The following is a 15,438-nucleotide window of genomic DNA, read 5'->3' on the forward strand; positions in this document are numbered from 1 at the left end:
CCAAGCGGCCCGCCCCGTCCGTGCGGCTCGGCGCGCTGTCCCTTTAAGAGCCTCCCTCCGTGTTTCAATCTGGGAGTGACGCGAGCGCAGTCGGAACGTATGCAAATCAAACGCCAGCCGCCGGCCAATGGGCGCTGGCGCTTGGCTGCCGCCAGCCAATGGGATGGTGCCTGTCGGCGGGGCGCCGGCTCGCCCCATATAAGGAGCGCCTTCGCCATAAAAGGCAATATTGTATCGCTTTATATGGGGGCGGCGCGGCGCGGCGGGGGCGGCGGCGGAACGGGGCCGTGAGCGCGGAGCGGGCGGCGGGGCCATGGCGGGGCCGGCCTGACCCGACCCGACCTGCGCTCGCCGCCGCGATGTTGCCGAGCCAGGCCGGGGCCGGGAACGGCGCCGCCGCCGCGCTGGCCCGCGGCTCGGGACTGGGCCGGTCGCCGGTGCCGGCGCCGCGTGGAGCGAACGGCGGCGGGGCGGCGGCGGCGGGGCCGCCCGGAGGCCGCCTGGAGCGGGAGGCGATGTACAGCGGCAGCGAGGGCGACTCGGAGTCGGCCGAGGAGGAGGAGCTGGGCGGCGAGCGGCGCGGCGTGAAGCGTAGCCTAGCCGAGGCGGCGGCGGCGGCAGCGGCGGCGGGGCCCGCGGCGGGAGCGGCGGCGGCTGCCTACAGCGGCGGGGGCGGCGGGGCCGTGAGCGGCGCCAAGCCCGGGAAGAAGACGCGGGGCCGGGTGAAGATCAAGATGGAGTTCATCGACAACAAGCTGCGGCGCTACACCACCTTCAGCAAAAGGAAGACCGGCATCATGAAGAAGGTGCGGCCCCGGGGCTCCGGCCGGCGCGGGGGGCCGGCGGGTCTGGGCTGGCACCCACCTGTCGGTGCCCGGCAGGAGCCCTGGCCCCCGGGCCGTGCGCGCCCTGGCGGAGCGGGGAGCCGGCCGGCGGGGCCGTGCCCGGAAACGGCGACGGCGGCGGCTTCCCGGTCCCGCGGGGGGGTGGCCCGGCACCAGCTCCTTCCGGGGGGCTGCGCGGGAGCCTCCGGCGGGGCCGGCTGTGGTCCCCGGCCGGTCCCTGGCACCCGCGGGGCTGGGGGCAGGGACCCGGGAGTGGGGAGGCTGGTCATGGTTGCGCAGCCCCGCGCCCGGGGGTCTCCAGCCGGCTGGTGCGCCCAGGGAGGTCGGTCCCGGTGCGGCCTGCAGCCCTCGGTCGGAGCTGACCGGGGGCCCGCGGGGCCCCTCTCTGAGTCGGTGCTGGCTGCTGTGCCAGTCCCGTGGCGGGGCTGCCCTGCCCTGCCCTGCCCAGGGCCCAGCAGGGCTGGCTCTGCCGCTGTGGAGGGGAGCGCCATGGCTCAGTCGGTCCGGAGTGCTCTCCGTAGTTCCTGGTGTCTGGACCCATTGTGCAAAGGCAGATTAGAAACTTGGGGGATTTTGCGTGCAGTTAGATACTGCTGGCTCACCCGCATCCCTGTTGGTGTGTGAGGTGTCCTCTGAACAACTGGGCAGTGCTGCATCCCAGTGGAGCTGGGTTCGTGCACCCTGGGAAGGTGGGAGCGGTTGTGGGGTACCGCTGGGCACATCCTGGCTGTGCAGGATGCAGAATGAGGCCATCCTGTCTGTGGTAGCTTCTGCGATACCACTGAGCGTGCCATGGTGGCATGTGAAGAATATTCTTCTAGCCCATGAGTCGATCCTGGGGGATGGTAGCCTTGCTGCAGGGATGTTTGGGTGCAGCTGTGCTCAGGACTGTGAAGACTGAGATTGGAGTCTGGGTCCTGGCCTGGATGGGGTGTCAGTGAGGGGAAAGAGGTAGCAGAGACACGTGGGCTGAGTAGCATTCTCTCACGTGGTTCAGCAGAGATGTAGGGGGACATCCAGACATGTCTGGAAAAGTGGGTGGGATTTCCAGACTGGGGGCAGCCCAGTGTCCCCCATGTCCTCAGGTTACTCTCCTGAGGTGACCATTCTTTTCTTGTGGCCCCTTGGTGCGCACATCCCCAAAGGGCATGCTAAGGGAAATGGGAACACAGCATGGGGCACCATAACCTGGAGGGAACCAGCGTTGGGTTGGTTTTAGAGGCCACAGCTCTTTTGGGGTGACAGGGAGCCAGAGCTGGTGTGAGCAAAAGGAGAGCCGTGCTGGGAGCGCAGGGACATGTCAGGGACTTTTGTCCTCTACTGTATGTGCCCCTGCTGTCTGTGACTCCCTGTTCTTCCCTTGTGCTGCTGGCAGGCCTACGAGCTTTCCACGCTGACTGGCACTCAAGTCCTGCTGCTGGTGGCCAGTGAGACGGGCCATGTGTACACATTTGCCACACGGAAGCTGCAGCCCATGATCACCAGTGAGACAGGGAAGGCGTTGATCCAAACGTGCCTCAACTCCCCAGACTCGCCCCCGCGCTCGGACCCAACCACTGACCAGCGCATGAGCGCCACGGGCTTTGAGGAGACGGACCTTACCTACCAGGTGTCTGAGTCGGACAGCAGTGGGGAGACCAAGGTAATGTTCCTGTGCTCAGCTGTATGGCTGGGTGCCCTGGGGTGCGTGAGCTGTGCCTGTGGGGCTGCACTGGGAGCCCTGGTCACCCCCAGCCCTCCTTGAATAGCAGCTTGGGAAGCTGAGGAGGATGGGTCCCCTTTTGCTATGACTCCTATGAGCTCGTGCTGTGGCCTCTCAGGGCTGGCTCCTTCACTTGGCTAGTGGTAGTAGTGATTTAGAGAGGGAGGGAAGTGGGCGGCAGGTGTCCTGGCCCTGGCCTTTGCAGCAGGGCTCCCCACCGGCCCAGCCCACCCCCCTGCCCTGCTCTTGGTGCTGTTATCTCTCCCCGGGCGTCTTCATGCTCTTGCACTCATTGATAAAAATTTGATTCTGCCTCCATGGCCTTATAAGGCCTGGTTTCCCTCGCCAGAGTCCCTGGCAGGGCCCCTCACATTCCTTATAAGCTGCAGCTGTCTCTTGCTTTGGTGCTGTTTTGGAAGGGGGCAGGGAGGACATGGGGAATGGAAACATTTGGCTGGATGGACTGCTGCTGCTCCCTGCTTGGTGTCCCTGCAGGCGCCGGCCCTTGCCTGCCCATGTTACTTGTGGTGTCTCACCCAGAGTACTGTAGAGAGCTTCCCCATGGGTGTGGAGTCAGGCAATGGCCATTTTCTGCTGGAAGGGCCCCGTCTTGTTCCTACATCCCCTGGTGCTGTTCCTTGGAGCAAGAAAACTGGCTCCCATATCCCTGCTGCTTCCTTTGCAGGATGTGCTTGAGACAGCAGGTACTTGGAGATGGGAGGTAGAGGAGTTAGTGGTGCAATGCTGGGATGACATGCTGAACTGGGATTGTGTCACAGCTTCCTGGTTCTGGATGGAGTGCTCTTGGGTGCTGTGAGTTGCTGCAGTTCTGCTGTACCTGTGCTCGCTGCAAAAGCACACTTCCAGATGAACTGTGGCCTTGCTTTAGGAGCCCTCCAGCTAACTGTGTGCAAGCCACAGCAGCATCCTTGCCTTACAGCAGCTGTTAAATGTTAAGCAGGCAGAACCTGGAGAAGGTTGTTTTAGATCTCTGTGCTGTAATCCCAAAGGCAGCAAGTGCAGTCCCAAGATGTGCCCAGCATGTTATCTTGAGCTGCAGGGGTGTTTAGCTGTGTGTTTGTACCCTGTGGCAGCCCAAGAGCTCTGGTCACAGTGCTGCTGGGTACCTGGCAGCCATGATTCCTCCATGCCCTCTTCCCCACATGTGTGCATTACTGCACCAAGCAAAAGCTTATCACTGCTGAGCCCTGTGAAATATCAGTAGTCCCAGAGATCCCTGCAGGCAGAGGAGCTGTGGTAGGCCAAGGTGTTGCTGGCTGGAGAGCTCTGTGCTGGAGGCCAGAAGAGTCTCTGGGAAGGCTTCCTGCCGATGGGAGCCCAACAAAAGCTCTGGCTGTCCCAGCCTGGTGTGACTCCCCTGGGTGCCTCTGATTCCTAGCGTGAGCTGTGCCAGCCCTTTCCAGTAGGTGAAAGAGCCTGTTGTTGCCAGCAATTCCTCCTTGTGCAGCCTGGGTTTGTAAGGACTTGTGTCTCTTGGGCTTCTCCTGGATGAAAGGGCAAGTCCTGTGGGCATTTGGTATGAGCCAAAGGTGCCTCTGCCTGGAGTAATTTGGAGGTGCAGAAAAGCTGTGCATGGCAGCTGACCTGTCCCTGGCATGGGGCTCGTCCACATCATGTCTCTTAAGATTTTCACTGCAATACTGCTAGATGCCCCCAAAGGAAGTGTGCTCTTGGGGTGCAGTTACTCTGCAGAGGAGATTTTCATAACACAACTTCGCTCTGTCCGCTTTCTGATGCAACCCACGCTTAGTGCCCTGCAGGCTCCATCCCAGTGCTCATGAGTGGTAATGCTTAGTGTGGGGTGCCTTGTGGCCGCAGCCAATATTTGGTGTGGGGCTGAAGGAGCCCTGTGGCCCTGTCTTCTGCTTGACATTCTGGCTAAACCCACTCCTGGCCTGCTGAGGGTTCTTGTTGCAGCAAACCCTGGGGCTGGGGACAGCCCCACCCTGACCCTCCCCAGTCCTGCTGTGCTTTCTGCAGGGCTGGAAGCCTGGTCTGGTTCTCTGGTAGAGATCAGCCTAATTCAGGTAGACCAAGAAGCCCTCTGAGGATGAAGGGAGCTTTTGAGTGGGCTGTGCTAGGTAGCTGGCATCCTTTCTGAGGGGTGGGTGATATGCAGGGCTGGGTTACAGGTGCCTCATTGGAGGAGGTGGCAGGAAATTAAGTGCCTGAGCTGTCAGGTCCAGCCACCTAGGATGCTCTGAGAGGGTTGGGCAGCTGCTCCCTGGCCTTCCTGTGAAGTCTGCTTCCTGGACCTCTGTATGGACAAAACCTGCTTGTGTTCAGCCGCTGCAGCAGCGGGGGGAGCAATGCAGCCAGGCTGTTACCTGCAGTCAGCAGCCTGCTGGTATTCCTTTGCACTACTGCCAGCAGCAGCTATGAGACCCTCCTGCCAAACCCAAACTCCCTGCCATGGAGCTGAGCATGGACTGCAGCTGGGACTGGGGCATACTGTACTTCCAAGGCAGCAGCTATATCCTCACGGTGATACTGTCATGCACTGACCTGTCTGATCTTTTGCAGGTCCCAAAGGGTACCGTGCCCTCAGGTAATCTCCTGGGTGTGGTTATGTAGCAGAGGGGATTTTGGAGGGAGCTCAGGGGCTCTAGACTGGGGTGAGAGCATGGGAGTAGGCCTGATCTGGTCATCTCTTTTTGGGCTGGGGGAAAGGTGGGACTTTCTGCGCCATCTGGAATGCAGACCAGGTGTTGGAGACCAGATTGGGATTTCCCATGTACCTCCAAGGCCAGCTGTCCTGCAACATTCATGTAATTATGCTGGCTGGGGAGTCTGGGCCATGCTGAACAGCATTGTCCCAGGCAGCCCCCAGAAGCTGTGGAGTGGGATTGTTTCTGTCCCCAAGACCCTCCTTTGGCCCAGGATGGGCATCATATGGCCTGGGCCGTGCCCTGTGGCCCACTAATGCTGTATAGCATTTACCAAGCATTGCACAGTGGTGTGGGACTGTGTGGACATCTGCCACTGTGCTGCACATCTCTGCTGCTTGTTGATTCCCCAGGCACTGCTCTGCAAACTGAAGTTTGCAGTGAGCTATCCTGGGGAATGGATGTGCAGCTGGATCAGGAAGGGAAGGGCCTTCAGGGCTGCTGTGCTGGCTCAAGGCTTGTCCTTGGCCCCTTTAGTAATCTCTGCTGAAGGTGACCTATGGCTGGCCTCATGCATGTAGTCTAGGCTTTGCAGGGAGCTGGGGGGAGCCAAGGAGCCCAGGGGCTCTGAGGCATCCCAGACGGACATGGGGAGAAGGCAATGGGTGTCCGATCCCAAGGTCTCTTGTAGCTCTTTTTCTATATTGGGAGCTATTGCTGCAGCCCAAGAGAAACACAGCAAAAATGGGAGGAATCTGAGTCTCACCTGTGGCAGAGTAGGGAAGGCAGAGATGGGGCATGCATGGTTCAAGCTTGCTGGCACAGTATCCCTTTCAAGTACCTTTGCTGTTCTGATCATACTGAGGTTTGCCCTCATGCTTCTAGGGAGTTCTGGGAATCCCCCTGAGTAGGGTGCTGTAAATCTTTAGGGATGCCTCCCCCAGCCCTGAGAGTACAGGGGGATGCTAAGTGCCCTGTCTGCTTGGGGACTATAGCTCAGGGGTGTACAGCTTCAGGGCTCTGCACGGGGATGAGGAAGCCTGGCTTTTCCAGCTGGGAACAGGATCTGCTGTGGCTCCCGTGGCCTAGTGGGCTGGGGGGAGCTCTGCCCTGTCACCCATGTGGGGAGGGCGCCCACAGCCTCTGTGTCCCATGTGGGTTGGCAGGAGTTTGTGGTTGAGCTAATGGAAAGTGCCTCTGCTGGGCTCCACTCTGTTATCACGTGCCTCTTCTAATTCGGACTTCAGGGCCTGTGGTGCCAAGGCGGAGGGGGTGTTGCTCTCCTCCCTCCTCAGGCCCTGGGGCACGGCTGAGTGCCCGGGATTGGCTCCCCCTGTCCAAAATGGGCTGCCTTCCCTTTTTTAGCTGTTCGTTGAGCTGTGAATTCCTCGTCCCTGGCAGCTTGACAAGCTGGGAACAAGGCTTAGCACGTGGGAGAGCTGGGCCCACCAGCCTGCAGCAGGAGGGGTGGGAGTGTGGCAGCCTTAACTCTTCCCAGGCATGACGGCAGCCATGGCAGGGCACGGGGGCAGCAGGTCCCTTGTGGCCTGTGGCATGGTCTCTTGTGGAGCAGTGTATTTGCAGTCTGCTCTTGGCCAACTGAGCAGGGCAGGAGAGGGGCCATGTTGACCGTGGGTATCCAAAAAGAGATTTGAGGGAAGGAGGCATGTTAGATACCTGCCAGGGGCAGCAGGGATCATGCTGGGCTTGTGTGGTTCCTGCAGATCCAAGCCACATCCAGCCACATGCTTTGTAGCTGCAGAAACTGGGGTGTTGTATGCCAGGCTGCAGGGCATATGCATTCCGCCCTTGTTCCCAGACCCAGGAGGCCAGCCTGTCAGGCTAGCATTGGCCCAGCACAGGGCCCTTTTCCTCCTGGTGCTCAGCTTCCCTGGTGATGCTGTCCTCAGACAGGCATAGAGCTCTGATGTTCCTTGCAGGACTGTGGTGTGTGCTGGCTGTAGCTAACATGCAGAGTCCCTGGGAATCATTTGCCTCATGCCCATCTCCTGTTAGTGAGCTAGCAAATGAGCACTTCCCCGGCCCTTTGCTGCAGGAGATTTGTGGAGGCATTCCCCAGGGCCTGCCAAAGCAACTGTCAGGGCTGGGTTTGGGCCTCCCTGGTGTCCAGGTTTGGTTTTACTCACCTCTCCCTTGCTCCTTTCAGTGTACAGCTGTCTTTAAGAGCCGGTTCTTGGCTTGTTCTTGGCCATGTGTTTCCTGCCATAAGGGAAGTTGTGTGTGTTCCTGACAGGAGACTGTGTTTGCCTTTACATCTGTCCCTGCAGGGACTGCTTTTGCCTGTTGTGTGCCAAAATGAGGCTGCTCTCTTAGAGGCTATGGGGACTCCTGGGGAGGGGAAGGGCTGCTTTGTCCCCTGGTGTCTTGCAAGGAAGTCTCTCAGGGGACCTGTGTGGCCCCAGGCTTGTATCCAAGGTTTACGCTGAGCTCTCTCCAGCTTTCCTCATGCTGCGTTACTGGGCACAGTCTCCTCATGTTTGTTCAAGCTACTTCTCTCTGCTACCCTGGCTCTGCTCCATGTGCTGGCAGCAGGCTCTGAGGGTATGTTTTAGAAGGGGATGCAACCTATGGAGCCTGGTTTGGTCTCATGGGCAGATCGTGACCAGACCCAAGGGCTGGTCTGAGCTGTCACAATCTCTCCTTCCCCAGGACGCACTGAAACCAGCGTTCACTGTCACCAACCTGCCGGGGACAACGTCCACCATCCAGACAGCCCCTACCACCTCGACCTCCATGCAGGTCAGCAGCGGCCCGTCATTCCCCATCACCAATTACCTGGCGCCAGTGTCTGCCAGCATCAGCCCCAATGCCGTCACCAGTGCCAACGGGACAGTGCTGAAGACTACTGGAGCCAGTGCAGTGACATCTGGGGGCCTCATGCCGATACCCACCGGCTTCACGCTCATGTCAGGTCAGTGCCTTTAGGGGCTGAGGACTGCATCCGTCTGTGTCTGCATGTGGAGTGTGTTGCTGCCCTCTCCAGAGGAGAGGAGACCTAATGGCAAGAGGAAGCACAGTGGTTGCTGCTGTAGGGTGAACCTGGCTGGGATTCCTTGCTCAAGCCCAGCCAGGCCAGTGACTGGAGAAGGGTCATATAGTGACTATTTCCTTAGAGTGCTGCTGGCTGGCCCTGCTGCTGGGAATGGCGTGGTGTCAGCGAGCTGAGCTGGGACCCCAGGGCAGCACCAAGAAGCCTGGAGGGAGTGAAAAGAGCTGGTGGTGACAAAGCCTTTCTTTCTCCCTCCTTTCGGCAGGTGCTTCCCTTTCTCCGGGGACCCCTACCATTCCTTTCACTCAGTTACAGCCACACTCCCTGGCTCTTTCCAGCCAGCAGGGCCAGGTGGTCACGGGTACGGCTGGACAGCTGCAGCAGGCACAACAGACAGTCTTCCGCTTCCCTGCCAGAGCTGGAGGGCAGATCGTGTCGCTGACAGGTCAGCACTCGCTTCTCCTCCACTTGCTTGAGGTGGGGGGGATGGAGGCATCTCTGGGGGTTCTGGTCCTGGCCAGAGAGCTGACCCCCAACTGAGGTGGGAGCACAGAGGAGGCAGAGCACAGGGCACCCTGGCTGAGACTGCAGGGAGAGATGGGAAGACAGGGCAGAGAATGCTTGGCATAGGCAGGAGCAGCATTTTGGGGGACACAGATTAAGGGAAGCAGTGGGTTGTCAGTCTCATGCACCAAGGTTTGCCCTGCAGATAGTAAACGCAGAGGAGACAGGTCCCTGGTGCAGCTGTGATGAGGCTGAACTGTGCTGGTAGGAGGACTGATGGAAGGAGACTGCAGGGGCTCAGATGCCCAGTGGATGTTTTTTGAGTGCTGGCATTTGGCTCTGAGCAGCTGTTCCTGCTTTTGTATTTGGATCTGCAGTCACTGAACCAGTGCAGAGCATAGATTAGGAGAGACCCAGAGTAGAGGAGAGAGTGGTGCTGCTGTGCTGCCTTGTGTGCATTGTCCTTTGTAGGAATTTCTTGTTGTGATGAGTCAAGGCTCTCCAGGTGTTACACTGCTGCTGGACACGCTTCTGGATGGAGTTCCAGAGCAGGGCTAGGCTCTGTTGTGGGGGACAGCCATCATCTAAGGACCAACACTGAGAGCAACACAGGATTTTTTTGTATCCTGCCTGTTTGTGCCCAGGTTGAAGAGTCTTGATAGCCTGCGTGCTTTCTTGGAGCTCTTATGGCTCCCCATGGGCCAGGGCAGACAGTGTGATCCCATGCAAGGGAACTGGATTTCCCTTGTGATCTAAGAGAATAAGATGAATAAGAGAATAATGGACATGTGTTGGTGTGGTGTGTGGGGAGATGCCCAGTATGAGCAAGGTGGCCAGTGATTCCTGCTCTCTGGCATGCCTTGCTCTTCTCTCTGGAGACACGACCTGAAAGCCTGAGGAGAGCTTTCTGTGCCAAGCTTTGTCTCTGGAGCTGAAGAGCTTTGCAGTGAATGGGCTGGGCTGGAGGCTGTGCCCCTACAGCTCTGGGATGCACACCTTGTGGCCCAGTGGTCTCTAATTCCTGTGTTGGGGCACTGTGATGTCCTTGAGATTACAAGCTGGGCGAGATAGCTGTGCCCTGTGGAGGATGGAGCTGGGCCTCCAGAGTGTGAAGGCAGCAGGGCCCAGCTGGCCTTGGAGTTTGGGCTCTCACAGTTCTGTTCAGTGCAGTGAGATGATCCTTGCAGGGCTGGCTGAGTGTGAGCAGTGCTGGGCCCTCTCCTCCCAGCATCTTCTCTGCTGTGTCTTGGGGGAGCTGGGAATGGTGAGGAGGGCTCCAGACATTCCTGAACCGTGCCTGGGAGCTGGACAACAGCTGCTGTGGCCTTTCCTTTTCTCTTTGGGTCCCTGCAGGCCAGCTAACCCCTCCTTGGCCCTTGTATGCCAGGAAAGAGCAGGTTTTGGCCTCCTCTTTGGGGTAGGTCCTGATTTCTGCCACATGCTGCTTTTGGCTAGCCTTCCCCAGTGCAGTGCAGAGCCATGCTGCGGAGCTGTGTGTGGCCAGAGGAAGACTGTGGGGCTTTCACATGGCCCAGAGTGCCTGTGTCCCTGCTGAGCCACAGGCTCATGGGCTCTTCTTTCTCCCCAGGTGGTACCATGGCTCAGCAGGTCCCAGTCCAGGCGATTCAGGTGCACCAGGCACCGCAGCAAACGTCTCCCTCTAGTGACAGCAGCGCTGACCTTACCCAGACCTCTTCCAGTGGAACAGGTAATTGGGACATTAGGGTAACCATTTTCTGTCTTTCTCCCTAACCACTGCTGTTAACAACCCACACCATTAGACCTCATGTGTGCTCCTTGCCCAGGATTCTTCTTCAGACCAACTCTATTCCATCCTTTCTGATGGTTTCCCAGGTATATTTATCCCTGTTGCCAGCCCCTGTGCTACACTATATCTCGGTAGATGTTGCTGTGCATAGGGCACCTTACAAGGGCTTTCAGAGCCTCTCCAGATACATCATCTGCTCTTACTTGCAGCATGGAGCTGGGAACAGGTTGCCCAGTTCTCAGATGGTTTCTTAGTGAGCCAGCATTGCCCCTAGCACAAGGCATTGGCTCGCGTCTGCTTGATGTTTTTACTGTATGTACAGAGGACGTCCCTGTTGACTGCAAAATCTGAGTTCAGGTGCCTGGATGCAGGCTGAAGCCAGTTCAACAGCTTTATTAAAGCTTCACCAGGAAACTTATATCTCAGGTTGAATTCAGACCTGGGATGTTTGGCTAGCGTGCTTTTCTGCCCCCTCATACTCACTCATGAAAGCAGGAGGTTTGAGCTCTTCTGCCTGTTCCCTGGGGCTCTTCCCCAAGAGCCTGGGAGAACAAGATGGATATTTCAATGCACCTGCTGCTTCAGGACAGCATGCTGAGGGTGGCTGAGGGAGGGATGATGAATAGGTGTGTGAGTGTAGCAGATTCCTTTTGCGTGGCTCACATGTAGTCTGTCCTGGTGCCAGTGACCCTCCCGGCGACCATCATGACGTCGTCTGTGCCAACCACTGTGGGTGGCCACATGATGTACCCCAGCCCACATGCGGTGATGTATGCGCCTACATCTGGCCTTGCGGACGGTGGACTTGCAGTCCTCAACGCTTTTTCCCAGGCGCCCTCAGCAATGCAGGTGTCCCACGGCCAGGTCCAGGATCAGGGTAAGAGAGCTGTCTGGGTCAGTGCTCCCATAAATGCTTTGACACCCTGATTTTTCTTGTCTCACATGTGTTTATGCTGTATATTAATTTAAAATAATTTTCTTCTAAGCAGTCCTAGTGGCTGTACCAAGGCCTGGCAAGGGTGATGATGTGTACTTTTAGATCTTGCTATTCTCCTATGCAAAGGATTGCTTGAGCCGTTTCCTGGGGAAAAAGGGTGAGGGTTGCTGGGGTGGGTGGCATATGGGGCAGGCAGTGGAGGGAGCTAGGAGACTTTGGAGATGATGTGTGGTTGCATGAGGGGGCAAAGCAGCATGAAGCCATGTAGGAAAGACTTTGAGGGCTTTCCAAATGCTTCTCCCAGCATTTGGAAAACTAGTGCACGTGGCTTTCTCCTGGAATGTCTCTGCATGCAAACAGGCACCTTCATCCTTGTGAAGGTCCATGGAGCTCAGAGAAAGGACCTGTGGGGGAGCACTGTTCAAGGGGCAATATAATTTGTGCTTGCTCTCTCTGTGGCAGGTGGTGTCCCCCAAGTGTTCCTGACAGCCCCATCAGGCACCGTTCAGATCCCAGTCTCAGCTGTCCAGCTTCACCAGGTAGGTGCAGAGAGGCACTCACAGGTGTTCAGGGGGTGTCCTTGCTCTGCCCCTGCCTGCACATCCTTTGTGGGTCTGGGCAGTCCCAGGCACTTGGGTAGGACCAGTCCTCAGGTCTGGGGAAGCTGTCAGTGCCACCCCCCCTTGGGGGAGGAAGTCTTGCCCTCCTTGGACAGGTGCCAAGAAAGGACAGTGCCACCCTGGCTGCTGGCATACATGGTCTCAGGGCATGCTGTCCCCCAGTGCTTCCTCCTCCCTTTTCTCTCTAGATGGCTGTCATCGGGCAGCAGAGCAGCAGTGGCAGCAGCCTGACGGAGCTGCAGGTGGTCAACTTGGACACCTCACACAGCGCCAAGAGTGACTGAGAGGCCTCTGCTGCCGGCCTTGTGCTGTCTCTGGCTTGTCATGCCATGACAAGGCTGGTGGCAATTTCTTCTCGTACAGACTGCACCAGTTATTTATTGTTGCCTTTTCACGTTTCCTTCATCCACACATGCACACACACACGCACCCACCTACACACACACATACATACACACAGGCATGCGCGTGGGGCTGCAGGACCCACCTGGGGTGGAGCTGTGCTGGGGCCATGCAGGGCTTGGGGGCGTTTGGATGCTGCAATAGCTGTGCTTTTCTCACGCCAGCCAAAGAAAATTGTCTCTTGAGGGGAGGATTGCTCTGCGCTGTAAATAAATACTGCAGGCCATTTCCAGTTGGAGGCTCTGGCTCCTTCTGGGCGCTCTGAGTCACCTTGCCCATGAGTGTTTGCTCTGCGTGGGGCTCAGCTCAGACCCAGAGCCATCCTGTGGGCGCAGCTTGGAGGGGAGCAGGCCGAGGCTATGCTGCTGGCCTCAGCAATGTGCCTTTGTGGGGGTGACAGGTCCTGGCTGCAGCAACTCACCCTGGGCTCTGGACGGGGAGAGTGGCCAGCTTGCATGTGCATCTCTGGTTGGGCCTGTGTGCCCTCCCTCTGGAGGGCAGGGCACAGCCTGTGGCACGTGGCCCTATCCTCCTCATATGCACTACAGTGAGCCCTCTGCCCTCAGTGCCTCCTCACTGGGCTGCCTGGCAGATTTGCAGCCTGCCTGGCTTTGCTCCAGCAGCTGCCCTCATGCAGCTGAGGTGGTCGGTGGATGCCCTGGAGTGCAACGATGCCCCAGAGAGCTCCTGGGGGGCTCTGTGGCTGGCCCAGCCTCATGGTCTCCCCTCAGCCCTCGCACTGCTTGCGGACTCCATACACCCAGGGGAATGTGGCCGGGTCTTTCCCATGTCCCTCTGCAGCTCCAGCCAACACTTCCTAAATTTGTCTGATGCACGGTGGAGAACCAACTCAAGTGTCAAAGGGAAGAGCCCATGGGCACTGAGCTTGCTGGGCAGGAGGCAGGCTCTTTACCTGAGCACCAGGGTGCCCTGCAGGCCATACTGGGCTGTGGAGGAGCAACTGTTGATGCCTGTGCAGGCTCAGCAAGGCCAGGGGAAAAGGGCTGGAGCATGCTTGGTCCTGCATGGGAGTTGCTGTGAATGGCTCTGCTACCTAGCCCTGTCCCTGGAGGGAGAGTGAGCAAGTGAGAGAAGCTGCTGAATCTTTAGGGAAAGAAGCAGCTACTGTAATTTTTTTTTTAAGTTAAAGACAAAAGAAGCCTTGGAGAAAAAAAAAAAAAAAGAAAAAAGAAAAAGAAAATGACTTTATTTTTCTAAGTGTTAAACTCAGTATTTATGTAATTCTTTAAGGAATAAAAGTTTGGCTCCTGTACAGTTTTCATGGGGTTTGTACCGGGGGATGGGAGAGGGGTGGGTGGGCATGGAGGCAGGAAAGGGGCCTTGCTTTTGAGTTTGTATTGTAATCTTGGACATGTTCCCTCAGCATTAGCGTTTAAGCTGTGCTCTCCACCTACCAGCATGTGCCAGGGATCAAGCTGAACCAAGTGGGATGCTTGTTTCCCACTTACCTGTACTGAGGACTCTGTACCCATCATTTTGGGCTTAACGAGCAGAAGGCAAATGAATCAGTGGCTGGGCTCTAGAAGTTGGAAACCCATCCCTTGCAAGCAACGGCCTTGCAGTGTGCTTGGGAGCCAGAGGTGGGCTGGGTTTTCTGATGGCTGCTCTGTTCACCTCTGGTCCTGGGATTTGTGGCTGTTCTGTCACTGCTCTTGGTGTGGAGTAGTGCTACTTGTGACTGCCAAAGGGTTATAGGCATGCCCACCCGTCCCTGGGTGGCGATTAGCCGCCAGTGGCTGATCTCTGCTCTGCCTGCTCACTGTGCAGGTAGCATCTCCTGAACTAGCTGATGATTTGGGCTGTAGTTCTCTTACAGCTGTTCCTTAGTGCACAGATGTGAACGGGTCTTCTCCAAGCCCCCTGTGCACAGAGCTTCCAGAATGGTCTTTCAACCCTTGATTTGTTATGCAGTCTGGGAAGGGCTCATGGGGAGTGGGGTGGCCCATCTGGTGAGAGTGACATTGCATGCTGCCTCCCCTTAATATCCTTGCTCTGAGTGATGCGTACCCCACAGTTTGGAGCACGTGGGAGTGCTGTGCCATGCAGTGTTGCTAGGTGTATGAAAGCTGCTCAGTGATGCTTACAAAACAAGGCTGGGTACCTAGGAGTTTGTCCAGGGAGAAGGATGGAGTTGGGGTTTTCATTGTCCTTTGCCCCAGCGCATCACTGCAGCCTGGCTTTGCTCCGCTTTGCTTGTGCTAGCACTGTGGAGCAGAGCTGTTGGGCTGGGATGGCAGGAGAGCCCCTGCTGCTACAGGGTGTCTGACTGCATCCCCTCCCTGGCTCCCCAAAGGCAACTGCTGGTTAAACGCTAATGGTGTATTTTTATTTAAGTGCAGACTTGTAAGAACACTTGTGTATCAGGGATGAAATGGCATTTATTGTGTGGTGACATTTTTAGTTCATTTTACTGGTTTGAGGGTTGTGTGTGTGTGCGTGTGTGCGCGCGTGTGTACGCATAAGTGTGTGTGGGATTATTTTTTTTTCCCTCCAGTTTCCAGGGTTGTGTTTCTGGAAGGATGTGGAAGTAATCACAGTACTATGTACAGAGCTTTCTTTTGTATTAAAAAAAAAATTACTCTTTCAATAAATGTTATCATTTTGTGCACAGATTTGGGGTCTTGGCTGTGCTTTGCGGGAGGGGATGACACATACCTTAGGGCCAATGAATGGTGTTCAGAGGCAGAGTCCTGTACCTGTTTGTCTACTGCAGAGGGTGGGGGACTGTCTGGGCATGATGTGGCAAAGAGGAGCTCTCTGCAAGTCTCCATTCCCACTGCCTCCTGCACAGGTGAGACCTGATCAACTAGACTTATATTCTGGGAGCCCTAGAGCCAGTGGGTGGGACAGAGTGGACCTGTCATGGACAGCAGGGCTGCGAGGGCTGTTCCTTCTGAGAGCTTGGGAATGGTGCTGGTAAGCAGGGCATGGTGTTGAGACAAGAGAAATAAAAACCAGGAATGAGGAGGAACAGGGACTTAGGAAAAAGAATTGTTGTAATT

At 57.1% G+C, this 15,438-nt stretch overlaps 1 protein-coding gene across 2 annotated transcripts; it reads left to right on the plus strand.

Annotated features, from left to right (window-relative positions):
* The first annotated feature begins 228 nt into the window (after nucleotides 1–228).
* Nucleotides 229–15,048, plus strand: SRF (serum response factor). Of its 2 annotated transcripts, XM_064446565.1 has the most exons (8): nucleotides 229–806; nucleotides 2,221–2,487; nucleotides 7,845–8,106; nucleotides 8,450–8,629; nucleotides 10,277–10,396; nucleotides 11,142–11,333; nucleotides 11,856–11,932; nucleotides 12,202–15,048. In XM_064446565.1, exons 1-8 carry the CDS (start codon nucleotides 360–362, stop codon nucleotides 12,295–12,297), a joined length of 1,641 nt encoding a protein of 546 aa, XP_064302635.1. In that variant the 5' UTR covers nucleotides 229–359; the 3' UTR covers nucleotides 12,298–15,048. The 2 variants fall into 2 exon arrangements, with proteins under 2 accessions (XP_064302635.1, XP_064302636.1); XM_064446566.1 differs by lacking the exon at nucleotides 8,450–8,629 and having other exon boundaries at nucleotides 232–806.
* Nucleotides 15,049–15,438: the final 390 nt, after the last annotated feature.

The sequence above is a fragment of the Phalacrocorax carbo genome, chromosome 3, assembly GCF_963921805.1.
Source record: "Phalacrocorax carbo chromosome 3, bPhaCar2.1, whole genome shotgun sequence".
Lineage (NCBI taxonomy): Eukaryota > Metazoa > Chordata > Aves > Suliformes > Phalacrocoracidae > Phalacrocorax > Phalacrocorax carbo.

What these genes read in the sequence shown, in the direction of transcription:
- SRF (XM_064446565.1), top strand. Translation starts at nt 360, where the DNA reads ATGTTGCCGAGCCAGGCCGGGGCCGGGAACGGCGCCGCCGCCGCGCTG. An exon ending in ACAGCAGTGGGGAGACCAAG is followed by an intron (nt 2,488 to 7,844) that starts GTAATGTTCCTG and finishes CTCCTTCCCCAG; the next exon opens with GACGCACTGAAACCAGCGTT. An exon ending in CAGCTGTCCAGCTTCACCAG is followed by an intron (nt 11,933 to 12,201) that starts GTAGGTGCAGAG and finishes TTTTCTCTCTAG; the next exon opens with ATGGCTGTCATCGGGCAGCA.